Here is a 21,434-nt window from a genome sequence, read left to right as displayed (position 1 = left end):
TAATGATTATGTTAAATTAATACTCACTGGGTGGAATTAATGCGTAACTCATAAGATTCTGAATAATTAGCTTGAATAGGTGAGGATTATGTTAGGTGTGATTGGGGTAGGTCTGCCCAGGTGTGGTGATTAGGCTAGCCACGTTGTTAGTGATTAGATTAGGTGAGCTGATTAGGTTGGCCGGTAAATTTATAGTTTAAGCCAATGTCCCCAATCTCTACCCACGGTCCCCCAATCCCTCAAGCAAGCTTGGGGGCCTGTGGGGAACCTAACCTAACCTAACCTAACCTAACCTAATCTAACCTAACCTGCCCGCGCAGCTTATGGGTACTTATAGAGACTTCCTATTGGTGCAACTCGTGGTGTTAAGTGGTGGTAGCACGTGATTGGCCCGAGGAATTATAGACACAGTGATCCTATCCAGCAGCTACCCACAATTCAAAGCATTAAACATCAGAAGTTCAGGCAACAATACACCATTTATGTTTACCTGTGGACTTAGAAAAAGTTGAGAGCGCTGTGCATTCCCAGGCCTATTGTGGCGTTATTATTAATTTCCGACAAGTAGTGTAATCATTAGAAATGATGTGAATAGTGAGAAGAACAAAATGAGGTAGGTTATTACTACGTAGTGTGTAATGGCTTAAACTATAATAAAACCAGGTTGGCTTAGTGAGGTTGATTAGGTGTGATTAGGCCTGATGGTGATTATAACACTGCTCAGGTGACGTAGTTAAGCTTATCAGGTGAGAATTAAATATGCTGAACAGATGTTAAGCTATTTGTATGTCAAGGGGAAATAATTAGGCGAGTGATTAAGCTGTAAGAGTGATTAGACTGCAGGCAACGTAATTAATCTTGTTAGGTAAGAAGTTGCATGTTTGTCGAGGTGATCCGACGTGTGACTAAGCTTATATGTCCAGGGGGAAGCAATCAGGCGAGTGATTAAGCTGCACGAGTGATAGACTGCAGGCAACGTAATTAAGCTTGTTAGGTAGGAAGTTGCATGTTTGTCCAGGTGATCTGACGTGTGATTAAGCTTATTGAGGAGAGAATTAAGGGAGAAGTCGAGATTATTTATTTATGAATACGCAAGACTGTGATAGATTGGTATGTCTGTGTCCACTGCCTTTTGTTCCCTCGACTTGTTCGCTGTGGTAAGTGGTAATTGGCTTGTTAAGTACCATTGCTCATTACTTTCATTCATTCATTATCTTTTTATGTATGTTTATATTTGTTGCACACACACACGCACACACACACACGCACGCACACACACCTTTAATGGGAGGGCATACCTTAAAAATTACACTTTTCGACTAAGGTTAAAATTAAGTTATTAAATATCATAGTTTCCCTTAACATGTCTTACGTTTTCTGTGAGCACCACAAGTTGATGCCATTCTTCCTCATATTTTTAAATCGCCTTTATTTACCATTATTAAAGGGCTTTAAATGCCCCGCGCGCCACGTGCTCGGTCACCTGGCTCACAAACTTTATTAAGTAGTAAGGCACACACACCAACACTTGGGAGGATCACACAAATACGCCCATTTTCACGCCCACACTCTCACACGTCCGCGCCCATGCCCTCATGGCTATGCCCTCACAGGCCCGCGTCAACGGCATCAAATGCCCGCGTCCACATACTCACAAGCCTGCGCCCACACACTCACGCCCGCGCCCACATACTCACACGCCCGCGCCCACACACTCACGCCTGCGTCCATGCCCTCAAACGCCCGCGTCCACGCACACACTCACGCCCGCCTCCACGCACTCACGCCCGCCTCCACCCACTCACACTCGTGTCCACGCACGCACGCCCGCCTCCACACACTCACGCCCGCGTCCACGCACACACTCACGCCCGCCTCCACGCACTCACACGCCCGCATCCACGCACGCACTCACACGCCCGCGTCCACGCACGCACTCACGCCCGCGTCCACGCACGCACTCATGCCCGCCTCCACGCACGCACTCATGCCCGCCTCCACGCACTCACGCCCGCGTCCACGCACTCACGCCCGCGTCCACGCACGCACTCACGCCCGCCTCCACGCACGCACTCACGCCCGCCTCCACGCACTCACGCCCGCCTCCACGCACTCGCGCCCGCCTCCACGCACTGGCGCCCGCGTCCACGAACGCCCTCACGCCCGCCTCCGCGCTCTCACGCCCGCCTCCATGCACTCACGCCCGCATCCACGCACGCACTCACGCCCGCCTCCACGCACTCACACGCCCGCCTCCACGCACTCACACGCCCGCCTCCACGCACTCACACGCCTGCCTCCATGCACTCACGCGCCCGCGCCCACACACTCACACGCCTGCGCCCACACACTCACACGCCCGCGCCCACACACTCACACGCCCGCGTCCACGCCCTCAAACGCCCGCGCCCACACACACACAAGCCCGCTCCCACACATACACTTAACGCCCGCGCCCACACATACACTTACGCCCGCGCCCACACACTCACGTCCGCGCCCACACACTCACACGCACATAAACACGAATTAATTCAACCATTAGAATGCTCATGCACTCAAAAATCTGGTGACGACACACTCAAAAATCTGGAGAGACACTCAAAAAGACACAACTCCACACACACACACACACACACACGCACACACACACATTAACCTTCTAAATTTGCATTAAACTTGTCTATTAATGCTTTGTTGTATTAAACCAGATTTTTCTTTTATTTTTTATCAATTCAGCTCGAAGTTGGGATTTCGAATACTTATTTTCCTAATTTGTTATTCATGTGATATATATATTTTTTTTCTTGTACTGCTTTATTTCCTTGTATATTTTTCTAAAGTGGGTTTCAAAAACGTATCCCTGGAACTATTAATTGACCATGAATAGCAATAATAAACTTCAAAGGTGTGGGCAGAAAGTTTAAAATTATTATTCTTTTCAAATTAGAAGCTTTATTCATAAGTTTATCCTCGAGATTATATTTTCACTTCTCCAGGATCAAGCTGTTTCTTTCCTCGCCTCTCCTGTCTTTCCTACTCACAATGTCGCTACCCTTCTGCAATATTAAATTTGATTACAACTATAGATTTCGTGTGCTTTACATTTATAGGGGTGACTTGACAAAGGCTCTCTGTCTCCCACAGCCTCCCCCTTGGTCAAGTCAGCACCGAGGCAGTGGTGACTTGACAAAGGCTCTCTCTCTCCCATAGCCTCCCCCTTGGTCAAGTCAGCACCAAGGCAGAGGTAATTGATGTACTGGTGTTGAATTCAGCTGCCTCCTCGCTACTCCCGTTGCCAGAACGCCATGTGATCGAGGCAGTGTTGGGGAAGATGAGGATTATTCATCAGGTTCGTCTTTTAAACTTCTAATATGTATATAATGTTGTGCTATTGAAATTTCTGATGCCATGCGAATTTCTTCAATCTGGTGTTTTCTTGTACTCTGCATCATCCTTCAAATATAATTGGGAAGTATTTTTATTTAATTTAAGGCACATTTTTCAGTTTCATGTCTGTCATGCTGCTATGCTTTTCAAATTTCCTTTTCTTGAGTGTGACTGGAATTTTGACGCATTTCACACAATCTCGGCACATTTCTTGCATAATAATACATTGTACTTTTCAAACTTGCTCAAACTTGCTCTGTTTTTCCTATCATGTTTGTCTAGTCATAGTCTTTTAGGCAATCAATCACCAAACATACCATACTAAGAATCTTGGCACCTTTCCCACGCTTCATTCTTTTTAAAGGGCGTTTTGTAGTGAATCAATTATCAAACCTTAAGAATCTCAGCACATACAAGCTTCATGTGTCTAGGAGCTAATGGTCTGTTTTCCTTGCAGGCGTGGCGTGTGCTGTCTTCATTTCACCATCCTATGAACAGCCCACAGGAATCACTACCACATCAGGCCTGACATATTCATTGCAATTAGGGAGTTGAGTTTCATCAGGAAGAGAGGCTGAGTGTCACTACCTGTCAAGCCTGACGAGGTGTTAAGGAGTTTAATCAGGAAGTGAGGCCGAGTCTTGCTACCTGTAAGCCTGATGAGGTGTTAAGTCAAGGAGTTTAATCAGAAAGAGGGGATGAGTATCACTTCCTGTAAGCCTGATGAGGTGTTAAGGAGTTTAATCAGGAAGTGAGGCTGAGTCTTGCTACTTGTAAGCCTGACGAGAGGAGTCAAGGAGTTTTTCATTGTAATCAAAGAAGAGTCAAGTTGTAAGAAGATTGTAAGACAAGAATTTTAAGCAGGAATAATTGTCAAGCAGTTAGCAGCAGGAGTGAGGAAAGGGTACAAGAACTTTCAAGTTGTAAGAAGATTGTAAGGCAAGAATTTTAAGCAGGAGGAATTAATTGTCAAGCAGTTAACAGCAGGAAGAATGCAGCGACAAAAGTGTACAAGAGTTTTTAAGTTGTAAGAAGATTGTAAGGCAAGAATTTTAAGCAGGAAGAATGAATTGTCAAGCAGTTAACAGCAGGAAGAATGCAGCGACAAAAGGGTACAAGAGTTTTCAAGTTGTAAGATTGTAAGGCAAGAATTTTAAGCAGGAGGAATATTGTCAAGCAGTTAACAGCAGGAAGACTCCCTTGAAGCTGTGGTGGGAGTGACGAGCATCCTTCAGGACTTGCAAAGGCTGAAGTCCTCAACACTAGTCTCTCAAGTTGACACAGGAGCTCTTGGACACAAGGAAAACAAATGATGACATGTTTTATCATAATTGTGTATATTTATTAAACTTTTATGTGATTAAACAATAATGATTAAACATTATCTTATACTAATAATACATACTTAAGGAATTATTAGTATAAGTTGCAAATAAACCAGCTTTCTGGTGTAACAATTCATATGCCTCCTCAGAAACTTTAACAATGTGATTTAAACAATATATATTATCTTGTTCATACTTGTGGAATTATAAGTCTTACAAATTGCAAATAAGCTTTCTGGTGTAACAAATTCATAGCCCTGATAAAAAAAAAAAAAATAAAATAAAATAAATTCATTCATTCATTAATTAAATAAATAAATAAATAGATGCAAAAAATACTAGTAAACAATTGATGATCCCCTCTGGTCAAAAAAAAAAAAAAAAAAAAAAAAAAAACAGGATTGGCGGCTAAGTTTAAGGTGAAACTCGCACACAGAAGCCCTGTCTGAGCGACTCCGGAGTCGCTCGGACAGGGCTTGTGTGTGCAAGTTTCACCTTAAACTTAGCCAAGATAGGCCAGGATATAGGCCAATCCTGGCTTTTTTTTTTTTTGACCAGAGGGGATCAATTGTATCAGTGTTGTATCAGTATTTTGGGTCCTATTTATTTATTTTATTTATTTATTTATTTGGGGGGGCATGAATTGTTTACCACCAAATATATAGTTTAAACAACCACATTCTGTAATTTTATCAAACTATATAATTCACATGAGAATGATAGTCACAAATTTATTTATTCCCAAAGACACAAAGCAAAGCACCCTACACTATACTACACTGGAGACAGCTGGCAGATCTAGCTTGCAAGATTTACACTGAAGCAGGCAACACACCAGGCTGCACCACCAGGCAGGCACAGAGGACACCCACCACTGGCTGCAGACACCTTCACATCAGGCCCTGCAATGAGGCACCACCAGGCAGAGAGGACACCCACCACTGGCTGCAGACACCTTCACATCAGGCCCTGCAATGAGGCACCACCATCAGCCTTGATTGCACAGACAGAAGACAAACCTCTGCAAAAAATACATAAATAATGCAACTTGGGCAAACTATAGTTATGAAGAATTACCTTATTTCTGCATCACACACACACACACTAATTCCTCACTCATGCAAACCCTTATTCCCACAAACTTTTCACACCCCTTCCTGGCCTAACAGGTGGCTCAGACAATCCTTTAACACCCCACAACAATTTCACATCTATTTCTCTCCTATATCCATGAATTCCCCAAAATTAGTCTCATCTTTAACCCAATACCTATCACATGCACATCCCAATAACAGAACAACACATCCTCTTCTTAACAGGAGCCCCTAACATCTGCTTATCCAGCCATCTGTCGGTTCTCTTGCTGTCTTGTACCAGTATTTTCAATGTTACTGCTCTTATAATTGTGGTAAGTGTGTGCCTCCCCTCCTCCGACTCCTTCAGAAAAAGTTAATCTCATTCCTCTTATCCATACACAAACACACACACACACACACACACACACATGCATACCATCATCACCTCACCATCACCTCACCATTCATCACACTCCCAACAATGCTATATACAGTTGAAATTCCCTTATCCAAAATTCCTGGGACCAAAATTGCTGCAGATTTCAAAATTTACCAGTTTTTTAAATATTTTTATGTGGATTTATCAAATGGGACTGCTTGGGGTTAGCATCAAGGTTTACATATGCCTTCAATGTGGCTTTACAATGGCCACAAAGAACACAGAACAAAGGCTTCAGTGCTCAAAAAAGTAGCAAATTATCACCCATGGCAACTCTCGTGCCCTGAGGATGCCATGTTCAGCCCTTTAATCACAGAGAGACTGCCAGACACAGTGGAGGGGAAAGTCTCTCCTGTGCTTCCCTGCCTGTGTCCCCCTTACTGCTACACTCTCATTTCAAGGCTCACATTTAATTCTTACATTATAACTGGTGCTGCCAAGCTTAACAAAGGGAAGAGTGCTGTGATAGGCCTTGTTTGAGAGGGCTTTGTAGTTGTGAGACTGGACGGGAGACAGCAAGATCAACGACAGCCATGACACAGGTGGCCACAGATGCACTGACACAAGGCACAGCTGTCACTCCGAAGAGAAAGAAAGGCTCTTGGTGAAAAAGGAAGGCAGATACAAGAATATTAAGCTGATGGGATATATGCATTGTAAAAACTGATTAGCTGCACTCTCTTTTAGTCAGAAGAGGCTTGCAAGTTGCAGGGTAACAGAGAGACAGCTGTTCCAATCACTGACCACCCTTTGCCAACTGTGTGATGGCTGTTTCCGATCTTCCCAGCTTCCTTCCAGTCTGACAGTTACTGATCCCTTCTTGAACAACCGCAATCACAACACTTATGAGAAGAATTAAGTTGTAGCAAGGGGGAAGCAAGCAGATTAAGTTGTAGCAAAGGGGAAACAAGCAGATTAAGTTGTACCAAGGGGGAACAAGCAAATCAAGCTGTAACAAGGGAGAAACAAGCAGGGCAGTGTGTGAAAGACATCTCCCACTAAGCTTGACTGTTATTATCAGTGTCAAGGATTCAAAAGCTGAGCATAGCATCTTGAGAGCACAAAAGTACGAGATAGGGCGCCTCAACAGTACAAATAACACAGTATTCACCTGACTGTTGGTTCCTGAAAGACTCCAGTGAGGTGTGCTTGTTGCTCCTCGTTAATGGAAGTCTCCCAAGGTCTCTTCCGCTTGCTATCCACAGTGCCACCTGAGGGAAACACACACAATCAACACTGAAGCATTACACAGCATGGGAGGTACAACAGGGTACACTGATATGCACATTCAAGATAGGAAAAGGATTAAAGGAGCAGACTGTGCCATTTCTACACAGTAAATGTTGGTCTGGGAGTCAGGCAAGATGTGAGTTGATGTAGTAGTAGTAGTAGCAGTAGTTTTAATCCCTCAAACATCAGTCCTATTGCTTTAATTTCCTGCCTATCTAAAATTTTTGAATCTATCCTCAACAGGAAGATTCTTAAACATCTATCACTTCACAACCTTCTATCTGATCGCCAGTATGGGTTCCGTCAAGGCCACTCTACTGGTGATCTTCTGACTTTCCTTACCAAATCTTCGTCATCTTCTTTTAGAGATTTTGGTGAAACTTGCTGTTGCCTTGGACATATCAAAAGCTTTTGATTGAGTCTGGCACAAAGCTTTCATTTCCAAACTACCCTCCTACGGCTTCTATCCTTCTCTCTGTAACTTCATCTCAAGTTTCCTTTCTGACCGTTCTATTGCTGCTGTAGTAGACAGTCACTGTTCTTCTCCTAAATCTATAAACAGTGGTGTTCCTCAGGGTTCTGTCCAGTCACCCACTCTCTTCTTATTATTTATTAATGATCTTCTAACCCAAACTTCTTGTCCTATCCACTCCTACGCTGATGACATCACCCTGCATTTTTCCACGTCTTTTCAGACATCCAACCCTTCAGGAAGTAAACAGTTCACGCAGGGAAGCCACAGAATGCCTCACTTCTCATCTCTCTAAAATTTCTGATTGGGGCAGAGCAAACTTGGTATTGTTCAGTGTCTCAAAAACTCAATTCCTCCACCTATCAACTCAACACAACCTTCCAGACAACTATCCCCTCTTCTTCAGTGACACAACTGTCCCCCTCTTCTACACTGAACATCCTCGATCTGTCCTTTACTTATAATCTAAACTGGAAACTTCATATCTCATCTCTAGCTAAAGCAGCTTCTGTGAAGTTAGACATTCTGAGACATCTCCGCCAGTTTTTGTCACCCCTCCCCCCACCAGCTGGTGACTCTGTACAAGGGACTTATCCATCCATGTATGACAATCCATGTATGAAGAGTTATAAAGAAAGAACTTACTTATTAATGGTTACACAGCCACTCACTAGCTGACCAACTCACTCATCTCAGCTTCAAAGCAACTCAATCTGGAAATAACAGACAATGGAAACAGGTGGGGCTTTTAATCTTCAAGGGACATGTTAAAAATCCTTTTGTCAAACCAACAGTAGTGCATAATTCAGTCCCAGATTGTTAGAGAAATGCAAGTCAAAACAGTGAAGTGTAAACAGCAGGTAATTGTTGGTGTGACTGTGCCTGCCATTCAGTAGGAGAGGTAAATAAGGTGTCAATGTCCCTCCTACTTAAAAAAACACATAGTATATTTACGCACACTGCTGCCAATTAATTAATTCTCCCTCAGCAACACTGCATTATATTCAACACCTGCTGACTAACTACTGTCTGTAAGTGAATCACTGAAACTACACACATCACTATTATCTCTCTCTCTCTCTCTCTCTCTCTCTCTCTCTCTCTCTCTCTCTCAAAAGTACTTATACAACACTGTAAATACTAGTAACACCTTGACTTGTTCAGCTTTGATCAACTGTTATGTAATACTGCCTCCACTATTTCAGCTTCTACTGTGTGGGTGAACGGTGGGTCCACCTGAGGCAGTGGTGGAGCACGTGTTTCACTCTTGACACTGTGGGAGCAAAGATTGTCTTCCTTGTGATATACTGCACAGTCAATGTATTGCCTCCACACAGCAACACTGTTCTTCTGTTCCTCCAAGCTTTGAGTTTCCTCACTACAGTGTCATTCAGAATAAGCTCCAAGATTTGCTGAGGTGTTCCCACAAGGATCTTCCTCAGCTCTGCCAGCTTGCAGTCTCTCAAGGGCCTCAGTCAAGATTCTCCTCCAGGCCTGGCCACATGCTGCCTCCATCTCCAAGAACACACCTGCTCATTTCACACTGATATAAGCAACCTTTTCAAAGTCCCTCACAGCATTTTCCATTTCTGACAACAAGCAATATTTAATGGGCTCCTACACACACACACACACACACACACACACACACACACACACACACACACACACACACACACACACACACACACATGCACGCACGCACACACACACAGACACACACACACACACACACACACACACCTGCAGGAATCTTTCTCACCCTTAGCCAGCAGACAGCACACCTAGAGTACTCACATTTCCTGTGAGTGGCAGTGCACAGCTGTTATCAATGAGTATCAGTGGAAAGTCCTCCATCACACAGTCTTGTGACAGCCTGGACTGGACATTTGCTGACCACCTCTGGAACCTTCAGGGAGGTTTACTGCAAACCTGCATACTGACAAAAAATGCAGTCTGAGTCAATGTACATATTATTAGATAGACAAAACTGTAGTGAGTTATCTACAATGGTACAGAAGACTTACAAAGATCTTATATAGCCCAAGCCTTCAATTCAAAGTAAGTGCTTCAGATCTACATAAACAATTCAGACAGCTTCTAAAATCTACATAAACAATTCAGACAGCTTCTAAAACCTACATAAACAATTCAGACAGCTTCTAAAACCTACATAAACAATTCAGACAGCTTCTAAAACCTACATAAACAATTCAGACAGCTTCTAAAACCTACATAAACAATTCAGACAGCTTCTAATTCCATCACTGGGCATCATCAGCCATTGGTTCTGAGTTGGCTCACAGTCGTCCCCAAGTGATGCACCTGGCTCACTCAACCCCACCTGCTTCATTGCTCTGTCTGTCTGTCTGTCAGTCTGTCTCGCTTCTTCACACCTGGCTCACTCAATCTCACAATTTCCACAGAATTTCCACCTTTCCACACACAATTTCCACATTTCTCCACACCTGGCTCACTCAACCCCACAATTTCCACACAATTTCCATCTTTCCACACACAATTTCCACACTTCTCTACACCTGGCTCACTCAACCCCACAATTTCCACCTTTCCACACACAATTTCCACACTTCTCCACACCTGGCTCACTCAACCCCACAATTTCCACCTTTCCACACAAAATTTCCACACTTCTCCACACCTGGCTCACTCCATCCCACAAATTCCACACCTGGCTCACTCAATCCCATGTGCTTCATTGCTCTGTCCACCTGACTTGTCCACCTTTCTTAAACCCTCTCCACTTTCCGACAATCATACTTCGGCCACTCTCAACAAGCCTTCACTCAACTGTTCAAAAGTCCAATTAGTTTCCAAGCAGCTCTTCAATAACATGCTAACACACTTCTTCCTTCAACTGTTTTTTTTTTATGTAGGAGTGACACTGGCCAAAGGCAACAAAAATCCAATAAAAAAAATGTCCACTGAAATGGCAGTCCCATAAAAGGGTCAAAGCAGTGGTCAAAAATTGAAGGATAAGTGTCTTGAAACCTCCCTCTTGAAGGAATTTAAGTCATAGGAAGGTGGAAATACAGAAGCAGGCAGGGAGTTCCAGAGTTTACCAGAGAAAGGGATGAATGATTGAGAATACTGGTTAACTCTTGCGTTAGAGAGGTGGACAGAATAGGGGTGAAAGACTGAGAATACTGGTTAACTCTTGCATTAGAGGTGGACAGAATAGGGTTTGAAAGACAGAGAATACTGGTTAACTCTTGCATTAGAGGTGGACAGACTGAAAGACTGAGAATACTGGTTAACTCTTGCATTAGAGGTGGACAGAATAGTAGTGAAAGACTGAGAATACTGGTTAAATCTTGCATTAGAGAGGTGGACAGAACAGGGATGAGAGAAAGAAGAAAGTCTTGTGCAGCGAGGCCGTGAGAGGACAGGAGGCATGCAGTTAGCAAGATCAGAAGAGCAGTTAGCGTGAAAATAGCTACTCCCAACATCCACACACACACAGTTCCCTCTAGTCTCTCGTCATCTACTTCCCCTAACCAAGACCCTGCCGAGGTAACCTGCACGAACACCCTCTACAGCCACCAACTCTGCCAGCATACCTTCCTTCACCATCTGACACTTGCTCCTGTTTTCCGCCTCCTGTCATTGCCATGTCAGGAGTGCGTCAGCCAGCGTCGTGTAGCAGGTGGAATGGTGTCGCTGCTGGGCCATGGTGTCTGGGTGGGGCAGGGCAGGGAGGCAGGGAGATGGAGTAGTCTGGAATGATTTGGTTGTTGTTGTTGTTGTTGTTGTAGAAAGTATGGTTTAATTACTGTTTCTTAGTAAATATAATTAAATGAAATAGGTTAAAATTAGATACATTATTAGAAAAATCTCTCTCTCTCTCTCTCTCTCTCTCTCCCATAACACAAAAAAATAAGACACAAATACAAAATAAATAAATATGTACACCCAAGAATAAAAAATTAAATAAATAAATAAAACTACCTAAAATGAATATAAACGTATTTTCTCAAGTATAGATTGACCGCTGATCACCGAACTTAACCATTTATTCATTTATTACTATTATCATTTCTTTAATTAAGCAAGAACTACAAATAACTATGAACTGCGATTCCCATAACAGTTAACCCCACCCTGCCCTGCACAGCTCCGGCAGCTGGCCAGCAGTGACTCCCAAGCACTCGGATGGAGAGGGTGTCACACAGGGAGGCACAATTTCATTAACTTTTACTTCTTTCTTTCTTTTTTTTTTTTTTTGCATTAATAAGCTGATATGTAATGCAATATTTTCTACAAGCTTAAGTCTATCTGACACATAAGTATTAACCTTGGGAGAAGAGGCTAAATTTATGTCCACATAAGTCTATCTGACACATACGCATTAACCTTGGGAGAAGAGGCCAAGTTCATGTCCATATTACCTAGGAGGAGGGAGTGGATATGAGAAGGGAGGTAAACATGAAGACTGTAAGGTGCAGTGAGGTGAGGCGAAGTTGGGTCAGGTTAGGTTGGGTCAGGTAAACAATCAAGGTGAGCAGGTAATGAAGTAATCAGTAAGGTGAGAAGATACAGAGTGGCTTGTTTTCAGCTTCTTCAAACAAAAGTTGTGGTGTTCTGCAGTTCAAGTGTGACTGAACATTTTGCTTCGCCTGCCACCAAGACCCCCAACTGCAAATATACCTCCACTTCCCTCGGGTCTAGTACTTTGGCTATAAAACTCTCACAAATGGACGTACAGATTATTATTTGGTGTTGTCGCTTACATAAAGAGCCATGTCATGCCGCACCCACGACTCCAACACTGAAATAAATAAATAAAATAACGCTTTCTACTGATGCGGAGACAACTAGCTGGCACAAATTTCTCCTATTACCTGACACCACTCCAGCTTCACCACCACTACTGCTCCACTTCTGTCATTCCAGTAGGTGATGGTGACTACTTACACACAATTACAGCTGAAAACTGCCTGATCGCTTCAACCCTGGACGAATGTTGTTGTTCAGACATGGCGGGGCGGCGGCCAGTCTTCACCCAGGGACGGTTAACTTAATTTTTGAGTTTTTGCTAATATTTCTTGTTGTTTGTGATAGTTTTTATAGTTTGTTTTAATTATGTTAATTTTCGCACTGTTTTTCTTTCGTTATCTTCGTCCTTTCTCCTTACTTATTGATTAATCCTCTAATTCTTTTCATTATATTGTATTCGAAGACTTAGAAACACCTCTCTTACAATTCATGTTCTTTGGGGTGTTTCTCAAAGTATTTTCACCATACTAATTCTTGCACTTCCTTTATCTTCATTTATCCTAACGTCCTTCTCCCAATACTAAATATTCTATTCGTCAGAGTTGCTGGCTTCATCTCTACTGGCTGGTAAATGTGTCTAATATAATATAATATATTCCTATCACTGGAATCATGAAAACACCCTTGAAAACCCCAGTAACTTCCACTACGGCCTGTTAAGCCTCTTAAACTATCACTGGAATCATGAAAACATCCTTGAAAACCCCAGTAACTTCCACTACGGCCTGTTAAACCTCTTAAACTATCACTGTAATAAAAAAAAACACCCTTGAAAACCCCAGTAACTTCCACTACAGCCTCTTAGACTATCACTGGAACCATGAAAACACCCTTGAAAACCCTAATAACTTCCACTACGGCCTGTTAAATTTTAGAACCATAAAAACACCCTTGAAAACCGCAATAACTTCCACTACAGCCTCTTAAACTGTCACTGGAACCATGAAAAATAAAAGAACAAAAATAGATAAAAATAGCCCCCCCAAAAAAAGAACGACACATGAAAAACAGCCCAAACTAGCCCAAAAACACCAGATAAAGTAGCCCAACGTCAGCCAAATATCCTTCCACCTTAACCTGGCTAATATGCACAGGCTGAGGGCGTGGCCGGGAGCTCAGTAAGCCTGCAGCATCACTAGCGGCAGCAGCATGGACAGGCCGCCCACAATATAGCACACTTCTGCCCCCATTACCCAGAATCCTGCAGAGAGAGAGAGGGAGAGAGAGAGGCGCGGTGAAGATAGAGATAAATAAAGAGATGTAAATTTTGAGAGACAGAAGAAAATAAGAGGTTTAGAGAAAGAGAGAGAGAGAAAAAAATATTAGGTTTTAGAACGTATACTGGCTGAGAGACTGATAAATAAGGAAACAGAGAGAGAGAGAGAGAGAGAGAGAGAGAGAGAGAGAGAGAGAGAGAGAGAGAGAGAGAGAGAGAGAGAGAGAGAGATTGTCATATAATCATTTTATACTCAAGATAATAAAAGACAGCAAGCGTTTAATTATTCACTTTTCAAATTTCCCTGCTTGTCCCTAACTTTTTTTCCACTGTGCTGGTGGTGGTGGTGGTGGTGGTGGTCTTCCTTATCTGCAACATGCCTTTAACATAACCAAAACACCTCAAAAGCAACTCCAATCACACTAAAACACCTTAAAACACCTGAAACATATCCAGAACACTCCTAAACACACAAAAAACATCTTAAGCACATCCAAAATGCACCAAAATATCCCCAAACACACTTAAAACACCCCAAAACACACCCAGACTGATCTAAAATACCCACAAACGCACCCAGAACTCACCCGTATCCACAGAAAACACACCCAAACTCATCCTTAACATCCTAAAACACACTTAAAACATCCCAAAACACTGAAAACGGACCAAAACACACTTAAAACACCCCAAAACACACCCAGACTGACCTAAAATACCCACAAACGCACCCAGAACTCACCCATATCCACACAAAACATCCCAAAATACACTTGAAACATCCCAAAACATTGAAAACAGTCCAAAACACACTTAAAGCACTCCTAAACAAGCCTAAGACACCCCAAAACACACCAGAAACGCTAAATATTGACTCAAACATCACCAAATCCCATCAACACACATTCCAACATCCCCTAAAAACCTCCAGACACACTCCAACACCCGCTAAACACCTCCAGACACACTCCAACACCCCCTAAACACACCAAATACACTGAAAGCACTGTCACGGAAGACAAATACTACAAAGACATACAGAGCAGCAGGAAAAATTAACCTAAGTATTGTTTTCTTAGCATTTTTTCTGTTTTACCACCTCCTCTATTCCTTCTCCCTTCCTCTTTCTCCTCTATTTCTCTAATTTTCTTACTCATTCTACTCTTATCTACATGTCTGAGTTTAGAAACACGTGGAAACACCAGGAAAACAGTGCAAAATACGATAAATATTACTGAGGAGACAGCGGAGCCGATCAAGATCCCGGGTCCATGATGGCGGCTGTGACGTCACGGCTAATTTACGTACCGTAACGGATTTCATTTCGAAGTTGACCCATCGAAAAAATGGAGCTAGGCTTAAATGCCTTATATATTCTGACTTGACAAATACTTTAACAAATATCCACAATATTATAACAGCTCCAGCCTGAGTAGTATTTAAAAAATATCCAAATGAAATATGGAAAAAGTGTTGAAATATTCGGCACCATTTAAATCATTGAAAAGTCCACAACATTCTAATTTTTAGGAACGTAAAAAAATTTTAAAAAATCTGAACTATCATCTTACACCATCAAAAGTTACCTGGAACAAGAATAAACAAATAAAACCGAAATTGTGTAAAAAAAAACAAGTGTTGGAACCTAAATAAGATTAAAAACCACTGAAAAGTCCACCCATTCTGACTCAACAACAAGATAAAACACTTTAAAACATACAAACTATTTTTTCAAGCAATGAAAAGTTAGTTGCAAGCTGAAATAGAGAGACAATAACACAAAAAGTGTTGTAATCACAACTTTTAACAGGACCATAAACCATTTTTAAAGTCCACTTATTTCTCTCAACAGGAACGAAAAAACACTTTAAAAATCATAAGCAATTTTTAGAAATACAAAAGACGTAATTAGAGCGTGAAATAAAAAAAAAAACCAAGTTTGTCAAAATACTGCCAAAAAAAACCCCCCACATTTTCGTCAAGCAACACAAAATTGAACACAACTCAACACAGGCAACGAAAACACTTCTAAAGCAAATAATTATTTTTGTAAACCATAAAAATATGCTATACCACCAAAATAAAGAAGTTAAGAAAATTACCCAAAAAAATATTGGAACCGATCAGGTTGGCAGAGGTAACCAGGCATCATGGCTGTCCTTGACAGTGGAGAGAACGGCCGCTATTTTGCCTGTTATTCTTCCATCGTAACTAAATGAGGCAATGGCGGATATATCTAGCTAGCGGATATGAAAGCCTAGTCATGTGGCTCCACTTAGTGACGTGTTAGGCTTACAATAAGTGAGAAATGAAGCAGATATTGGCGGACAAATGGGGAAGGCTGGCTCCACCTCAGCTGATAACATTATATAAGTGGATTTTTTTTACGTTTTTATAATTCCTGTCATAGTTAATTAGTATGAGTTTTGTGGTGGAGGCTTGGAGCGCTTGTGGCATCGTGGAATGCTGAGTCACATCAATATGTTCCTAACGAGGTGCAAAAACATGAAATACGAGGCTTAATAATAAAGTAAGGTTAACCACTCACCTGATAGCCCTGTGTTGTTGTGGGTGACACGTAACAACACTATCACAGTTACCGCCTATTACATCAGAGTGTGCAAATTAGCTGGCTGGACAAGTGGTGAGCGGGTTTCTTACCAATATTAGTCCTGGTGGCCCTGTAGGCACCTCCCGGCAGGCACCAAGCTTGAACCAGCACACGCAGGCAGCCACGGCCCCTGTCACTGTCTTGTTCTGCGAAAATACGTTAAATAAAGCAACAGTTTATGGCACCCTTTGAACACAGAGCCTTGCTGTCTGACGTCTGGTGCCGTGTTGTCCCTCCCAGCCTGCTCCGTACAGTACGCACCCAAACACTTTTAGCTTTCAATAACAAGCACCAACTTCTTTTATATTATACTAAACTAATAGAAAATTCAATATAAAGAATTATAAGCGTGTAAAAATAAATCTCAGGCCATTATAACTGTAATTGTCAAAGTATCTAGACGTTACTGATTGAAGCGCCAAATTCAAACTGGTCCTGGCGGGGCTTACACTGCAATGTCTCGTCCCTTGTATGGCGTAATGTGAAATCATTGAAAAGCTTGTGTGAATTGAAGGCTTGGCTTAATACTGTGTTATATCTCAGCTTATCATTATTAAGTATTTACCATTTTACGTTAAAAAACAACAATACTTCACAGAGATATCGAAGTATAACAGAGGCTCCCATACTGTAGCTAATGATCAATAGAGAATTACCAGCCTTTCTCTGTATGTCAAGGAGAGCCCACCTGCATGTACTGAATATATGTTTTTAATTAGTCTTCTGTGATTAATTTTTTTAATATATATGCGCCAATGTAAACTAGTATGTGCTTAGAAGGCTTACCAATGTGTGGGTTGTGGTGGGTTTGGTGCTACTCCAAGGGAACACGTGCTGGAGAAGTCTGGGAAGCATTGATGTACAAATAACTGAGCGTATTTCAATTCACATAAGTCTCCCATAAAAATAAAAAAGCTGACCTCCGTTTTCTCTCACGAACGTAAACATTTAGACTATTTCTTTTTTTTCTTTATTGTTTTTTTTCTCTCGTCATTTCTCTCTCTCTCTCTCTCTCTCTCTCTCTCTCTCTCTCTCTCTCTCTCTCTCTCTCTCTCTCTCTCTCTCTCTCTCTTATTCTATTGTTGTTGTTGTTATCATCATTATTCTTGCTTTTTTTTCTTTTATTTATTTTTCATTCTCTTCCTTGTTTCCTCATCTCTCTCTCTCTTGAAAGATTCCGCCCTAGAGATATAGAACACACACACCCATGTACAGTGATGTAACGCCCTTAGGGAAACGTGTGTGTGTGTGTGGAAAGATATAATTGCTTAAGTACAGCCTCTCTCTCTCTCTCTCTCTCTCCTCATTTTACGAAGCATATCACCAACTATCTAACTAACAGAGAGAGAAAGAGAGAGAGAGAGAGAGAGAGAATTTATAAGTAACCAAAAAACAGACAGGCTGAGTGAATGTAAGTGTGTGTGTGTGTGTGTGTGTGTATGTGTGTGTGTGTGTGTGTGTGTGTGTGTGAGGGAGAAAAAAAAATCTTTTCAATCTTTGACTGGAACCATAAAGAAACACCCATGAAAACCTGTCACTTCAACTAGTAGTGAAGGTACGGAGCAATGCCTCAAATTATGTGAGGAAATGAATAACCCCTCTACATCTCTCCTGCCATTCCGTTCTGTCCTGAATACATGCTGCATTGATTAAGTGGATATTCATAATATTATCTCACTACTCACCGGCTTTCCAGGTCTCACAAATAAGGGCACTCCGCTGGACGTCACCAAACCCACTAGTATACGTGCCGCCATGCTCGAGTCGTCACACAGGGCGGCCTTCAAGTGAGTCCAGCGTGCCAGATTGTTTTGGCCATATTATCGTACTACACAGGTTGAAATTATTGTACTTCTGGTAAAATTATCGTACATATATAATTATTCTAAATATTATGCAAAACTGCCACTTTCCAAATACGGAATTTAGGTTTTATATATATATATATATATATATATATATATATATATATATATATATATATATATATATATATATATATATATATATATATATATATATATATATATATATATATATATATATATATATATATATATATATATATATATATATTAATGATCTAAACCAAACTTCTTGTCCTACCCACTCCTATGCTGATGATACCACCCTGCACTTTTCCATGTCTTTTCATAGACGTCCAACCCTTCAGGAGGTAAACATATCACGCAGGGAAGCCACAGAACGCTTGACTTCTGATCTTTCTAAAATTTCTGATTGGGGCAGAGCAAACTTGGTATTGTTCAATGCCTCAAAAACTCAATTCCTCCATCTATCAACTCGACACAACCTTCCAGACAACTATCCCCTCTTCTTCAATGGCACTCAACTGTACCCCTCTTCTACACTGAACATCCTCGGTCTGTCCTTTACTTATAATCTGAACTGGAAACTTCACATCTCATCTCTAGCTGAAACAGCTTCTATGAAGTTAGGTGTTCTGAGACGTCTCCGCCAGTTTTTCTCACCCCCCCTCCCCAGCTGCTAACTCTGTACAAGGGCCTTATCCGTCCATGTATGGAGTATGCTTCACATGTCTGGGAGGGTTCCACTCATACTGCTCTTCTAGACAGGGTGGAATCAAAAGCTTTTCGTCTCATCAACTCCTCTCCTCCAACTGACTGTCTTCAGCCTCTCTCTCACCGCCGCAATGTTGCATATCTAGCTGTCTTCTACCGCTATATTCATGCTAACTGCTCTTCTGATCTTGCTAACTGCATGCCTCCCCTCCTTCCGCGGCCTCGCCGCACAAGACTCTCTTCTTTCTTTCACCCGTATTCTGTCCACCTCTCTAACACAAGAGTTAACCAGTATTCTCAATCATTCGTCCCTTTCTCTGGTAAACTCTGGAACTCCCTGCCTGCTTCTGTATTTCCACCTTCCTATGACTTGAATTCCTTCAAGAGGGAGGTTTCAAGACACTTATTCATCAATTTTTGACCACTGCTTTGACCCTTTTATGAGACTGGCATTTCAGTGGGCATATTTTTTTATTGGATTTTTGTTGCCCTTGGCCAGTGTCCTTCCTACATAAAAGTAAAAAAAAATAATTGACTTGGTTTTTCTCCTCCTCCATTTCTCAATTTTTCCTTTCATTCCTAGTACTATCTATGCACCTGTCTTTAAATACCTGGAAAAACAAAGGAAATTTCTCTCTTCACTTTAACTGTGACAATGCTTGACCTAACATGATCTAATTTCCTTTATTTCACTTCAATTTCTTCACGTAACATTTAATATAACCAAATCCTGCTGCCAAGGTGCTGATCCCCACCATTAGCACACCTTTCCTTATCCATTCACCTGCACGCCACACAGACAAGAGATAGTGCAGGACTTTACATCACTACACCAACTTTGACTCTACAGGCCACTCCAGCACCACCAACAGAGGCAAGGAACACCAACCTGGTTTAAGATTTCCATGTTTACTTCAGTTCTTCAGTGGCATGCCATGTACAATGAACCAAGTGTCCCCAAGTTACACACTATGCCTGAGAGGTTGGGACTTTCCATAACAATAGTGCAAATCAGCTTAAAAAGTGCCACACAATACTTTGAAGACTAGCATGGACAGACTCAGTCATGGCAGAGAGTGTAATGGTTGTGGTACAGTGCTACATGTTCAACCAGGCAAACCCATTTCAGTATACAATGTAATGCTATGGGAGAGTACATACAGTCATGGTCAGAAATTGAGTCAGTGCACTTCATTCACTCTCGGTGTATTCGGTTCTTCCTTCCCCTGATCTGCTGAAAATCACTCGGGTTTTGTCAGATTCTCAGCAGTTCTTGGACTTGAAATAAGGAGATGCACAGCTGGGTAGAGGAAAATGCAGCTCGTGACGTGACTTCTGACCACGACAGCACAACAAAGGAAAGCGCAACATAATGAAGGTAAATCACTAAGAGCCAAGCTATCCATTCCATCAGGTCCACTCAACACTTGCAGCATCAGGCATCTTCTCACCCCCCTCCTGTGCATCCTAGCTAGTACACCACCCTTGGCACAATGCATCACAATTGTGCCCATTGAAATACTGCACTGAACTTTAATCCTTCTGCTCTAGATAAACAAGATATACATGCAAACAATACTCCACTTATGCTGTCTTTACAAAACAGGTGACAAATTTTTTAAAACATGACATACACTTTTAAGTACACTCTCTAGAGTATTCTCAGGACCCCTGGGTATGTGCGTACACCCGTAGCTTAGGTAGTTTCTTTTTTTTTAGGGATGCTCCGGAACCAGTCATGTTCTGTTGGGTCTGGAACTCACTGGCTCAGCCCTTGGACTGCTATCATCCTTCAACATTCGGAGTACTATGAAAACTGCTGGTATGGACATAGAGGAAATGAGAGAATAGGAAGTTAATTTAGTTTTCCATAAGCTACAGAACTGTTGAAGAGGCTGGTACAAAAATGAGCCTAAAATGTCATAGGTGGTTACAGGACAAGTTGCCTACAAAAGGTTATATTAACAGATACACTATTTGATAAGCTGACGGTGTTTCTGAATTCATGAGAAAATAGTAATAAGTGATAATGTACATAACTGCATTGGTGATAAATGGAGGCGTTGAGGCAAGCGTCAGGGTGTATGAGGTAAGGTGGACACACAGGGAGCAGGAATGACAACACAGGTGTGGTAAACTGCTTCATTACTTCCACTCTGATCAAATGATTACCTCTTGCACAATTACACTTCCTTCAAAACCAAAAACAACACCAGCTTGATAAATTGCAATCAATGTTTCAAATTCATCTTAACCTCAATTATATACAAAAATTGAAAAAGAAAAAAATACTTGCTTTTATAACCTTTACATACACATACATTAAAGAAATTTTCAT

The 21,434-nt window shown here is 41.8% G+C and overlaps 1 protein-coding gene and 1 long non-coding RNA gene across 7 annotated transcripts in view; one reads left to right on the top strand and one right to left on the bottom strand.

Annotated features, from left to right (window-relative positions):
- Positions 1 to 5,005, top strand: part of LOC135111978 (uncharacterized) — a 5,135-nt gene extending 130 nt beyond the window's left edge. The window contains exons 2-3 of one of the 2 annotated variants that reach the window (XR_010273954.1): positions 3,148 to 3,352; positions 3,848 to 4,769. Coding sequence is in view for 1 of the 2 variants with exons in the window: in XM_064025716.1 (XP_063881786.1) it covers positions 3,214 to 3,352; positions 3,848 to 3,919 (211 nt within the window). In the remaining variant the exon portion in view is untranslated. Of the gene's footprint in view, positions 1 to 3,147; positions 3,353 to 3,847 lie in introns of both variants that reach the window. The other variant, XM_064025716.1, reaches the window with a different exon arrangement.
- On the bottom strand, positions 4,719 to 12,985 carry LOC135111979 (uncharacterized). Of its 5 annotated transcripts, none has more exons than XR_010273959.1 (6): positions 12,868 to 12,985; positions 11,514 to 11,670; positions 9,730 to 9,871; positions 7,342 to 8,645; positions 6,651 to 6,803; positions 4,719 to 5,684 (listed from the first exon to the last, which is right to left on the bottom strand). It is a non-coding gene; the product is annotated as an uncharacterized LOC135111979 (long non-coding RNA). The 5 variants fall into 5 exon arrangements; XR_010273956.1 differs by lacking the exon at positions 6,651 to 6,803 and having other exon boundaries at positions 7,342 to 7,441; positions 8,578 to 8,645; XR_010273958.1 differs by lacking the exon at positions 6,651 to 6,803 and having other exon boundaries at positions 4,719 to 5,736.
- Positions 12,986 to 21,434: the final 8,449 nt, after the last annotated feature.

This window comes from Scylla paramamosain, chromosome 23 (assembly GCF_035594125.1).
Source record: "Scylla paramamosain isolate STU-SP2022 chromosome 23, ASM3559412v1, whole genome shotgun sequence".
NCBI lineage: Eukaryota > Metazoa > Arthropoda > Malacostraca > Decapoda > Portunidae > Scylla > Scylla paramamosain.
Note: the sequence above shows the minus strand (reverse complement) of the source record. Positions and strands in the feature narration are given on the sequence as shown.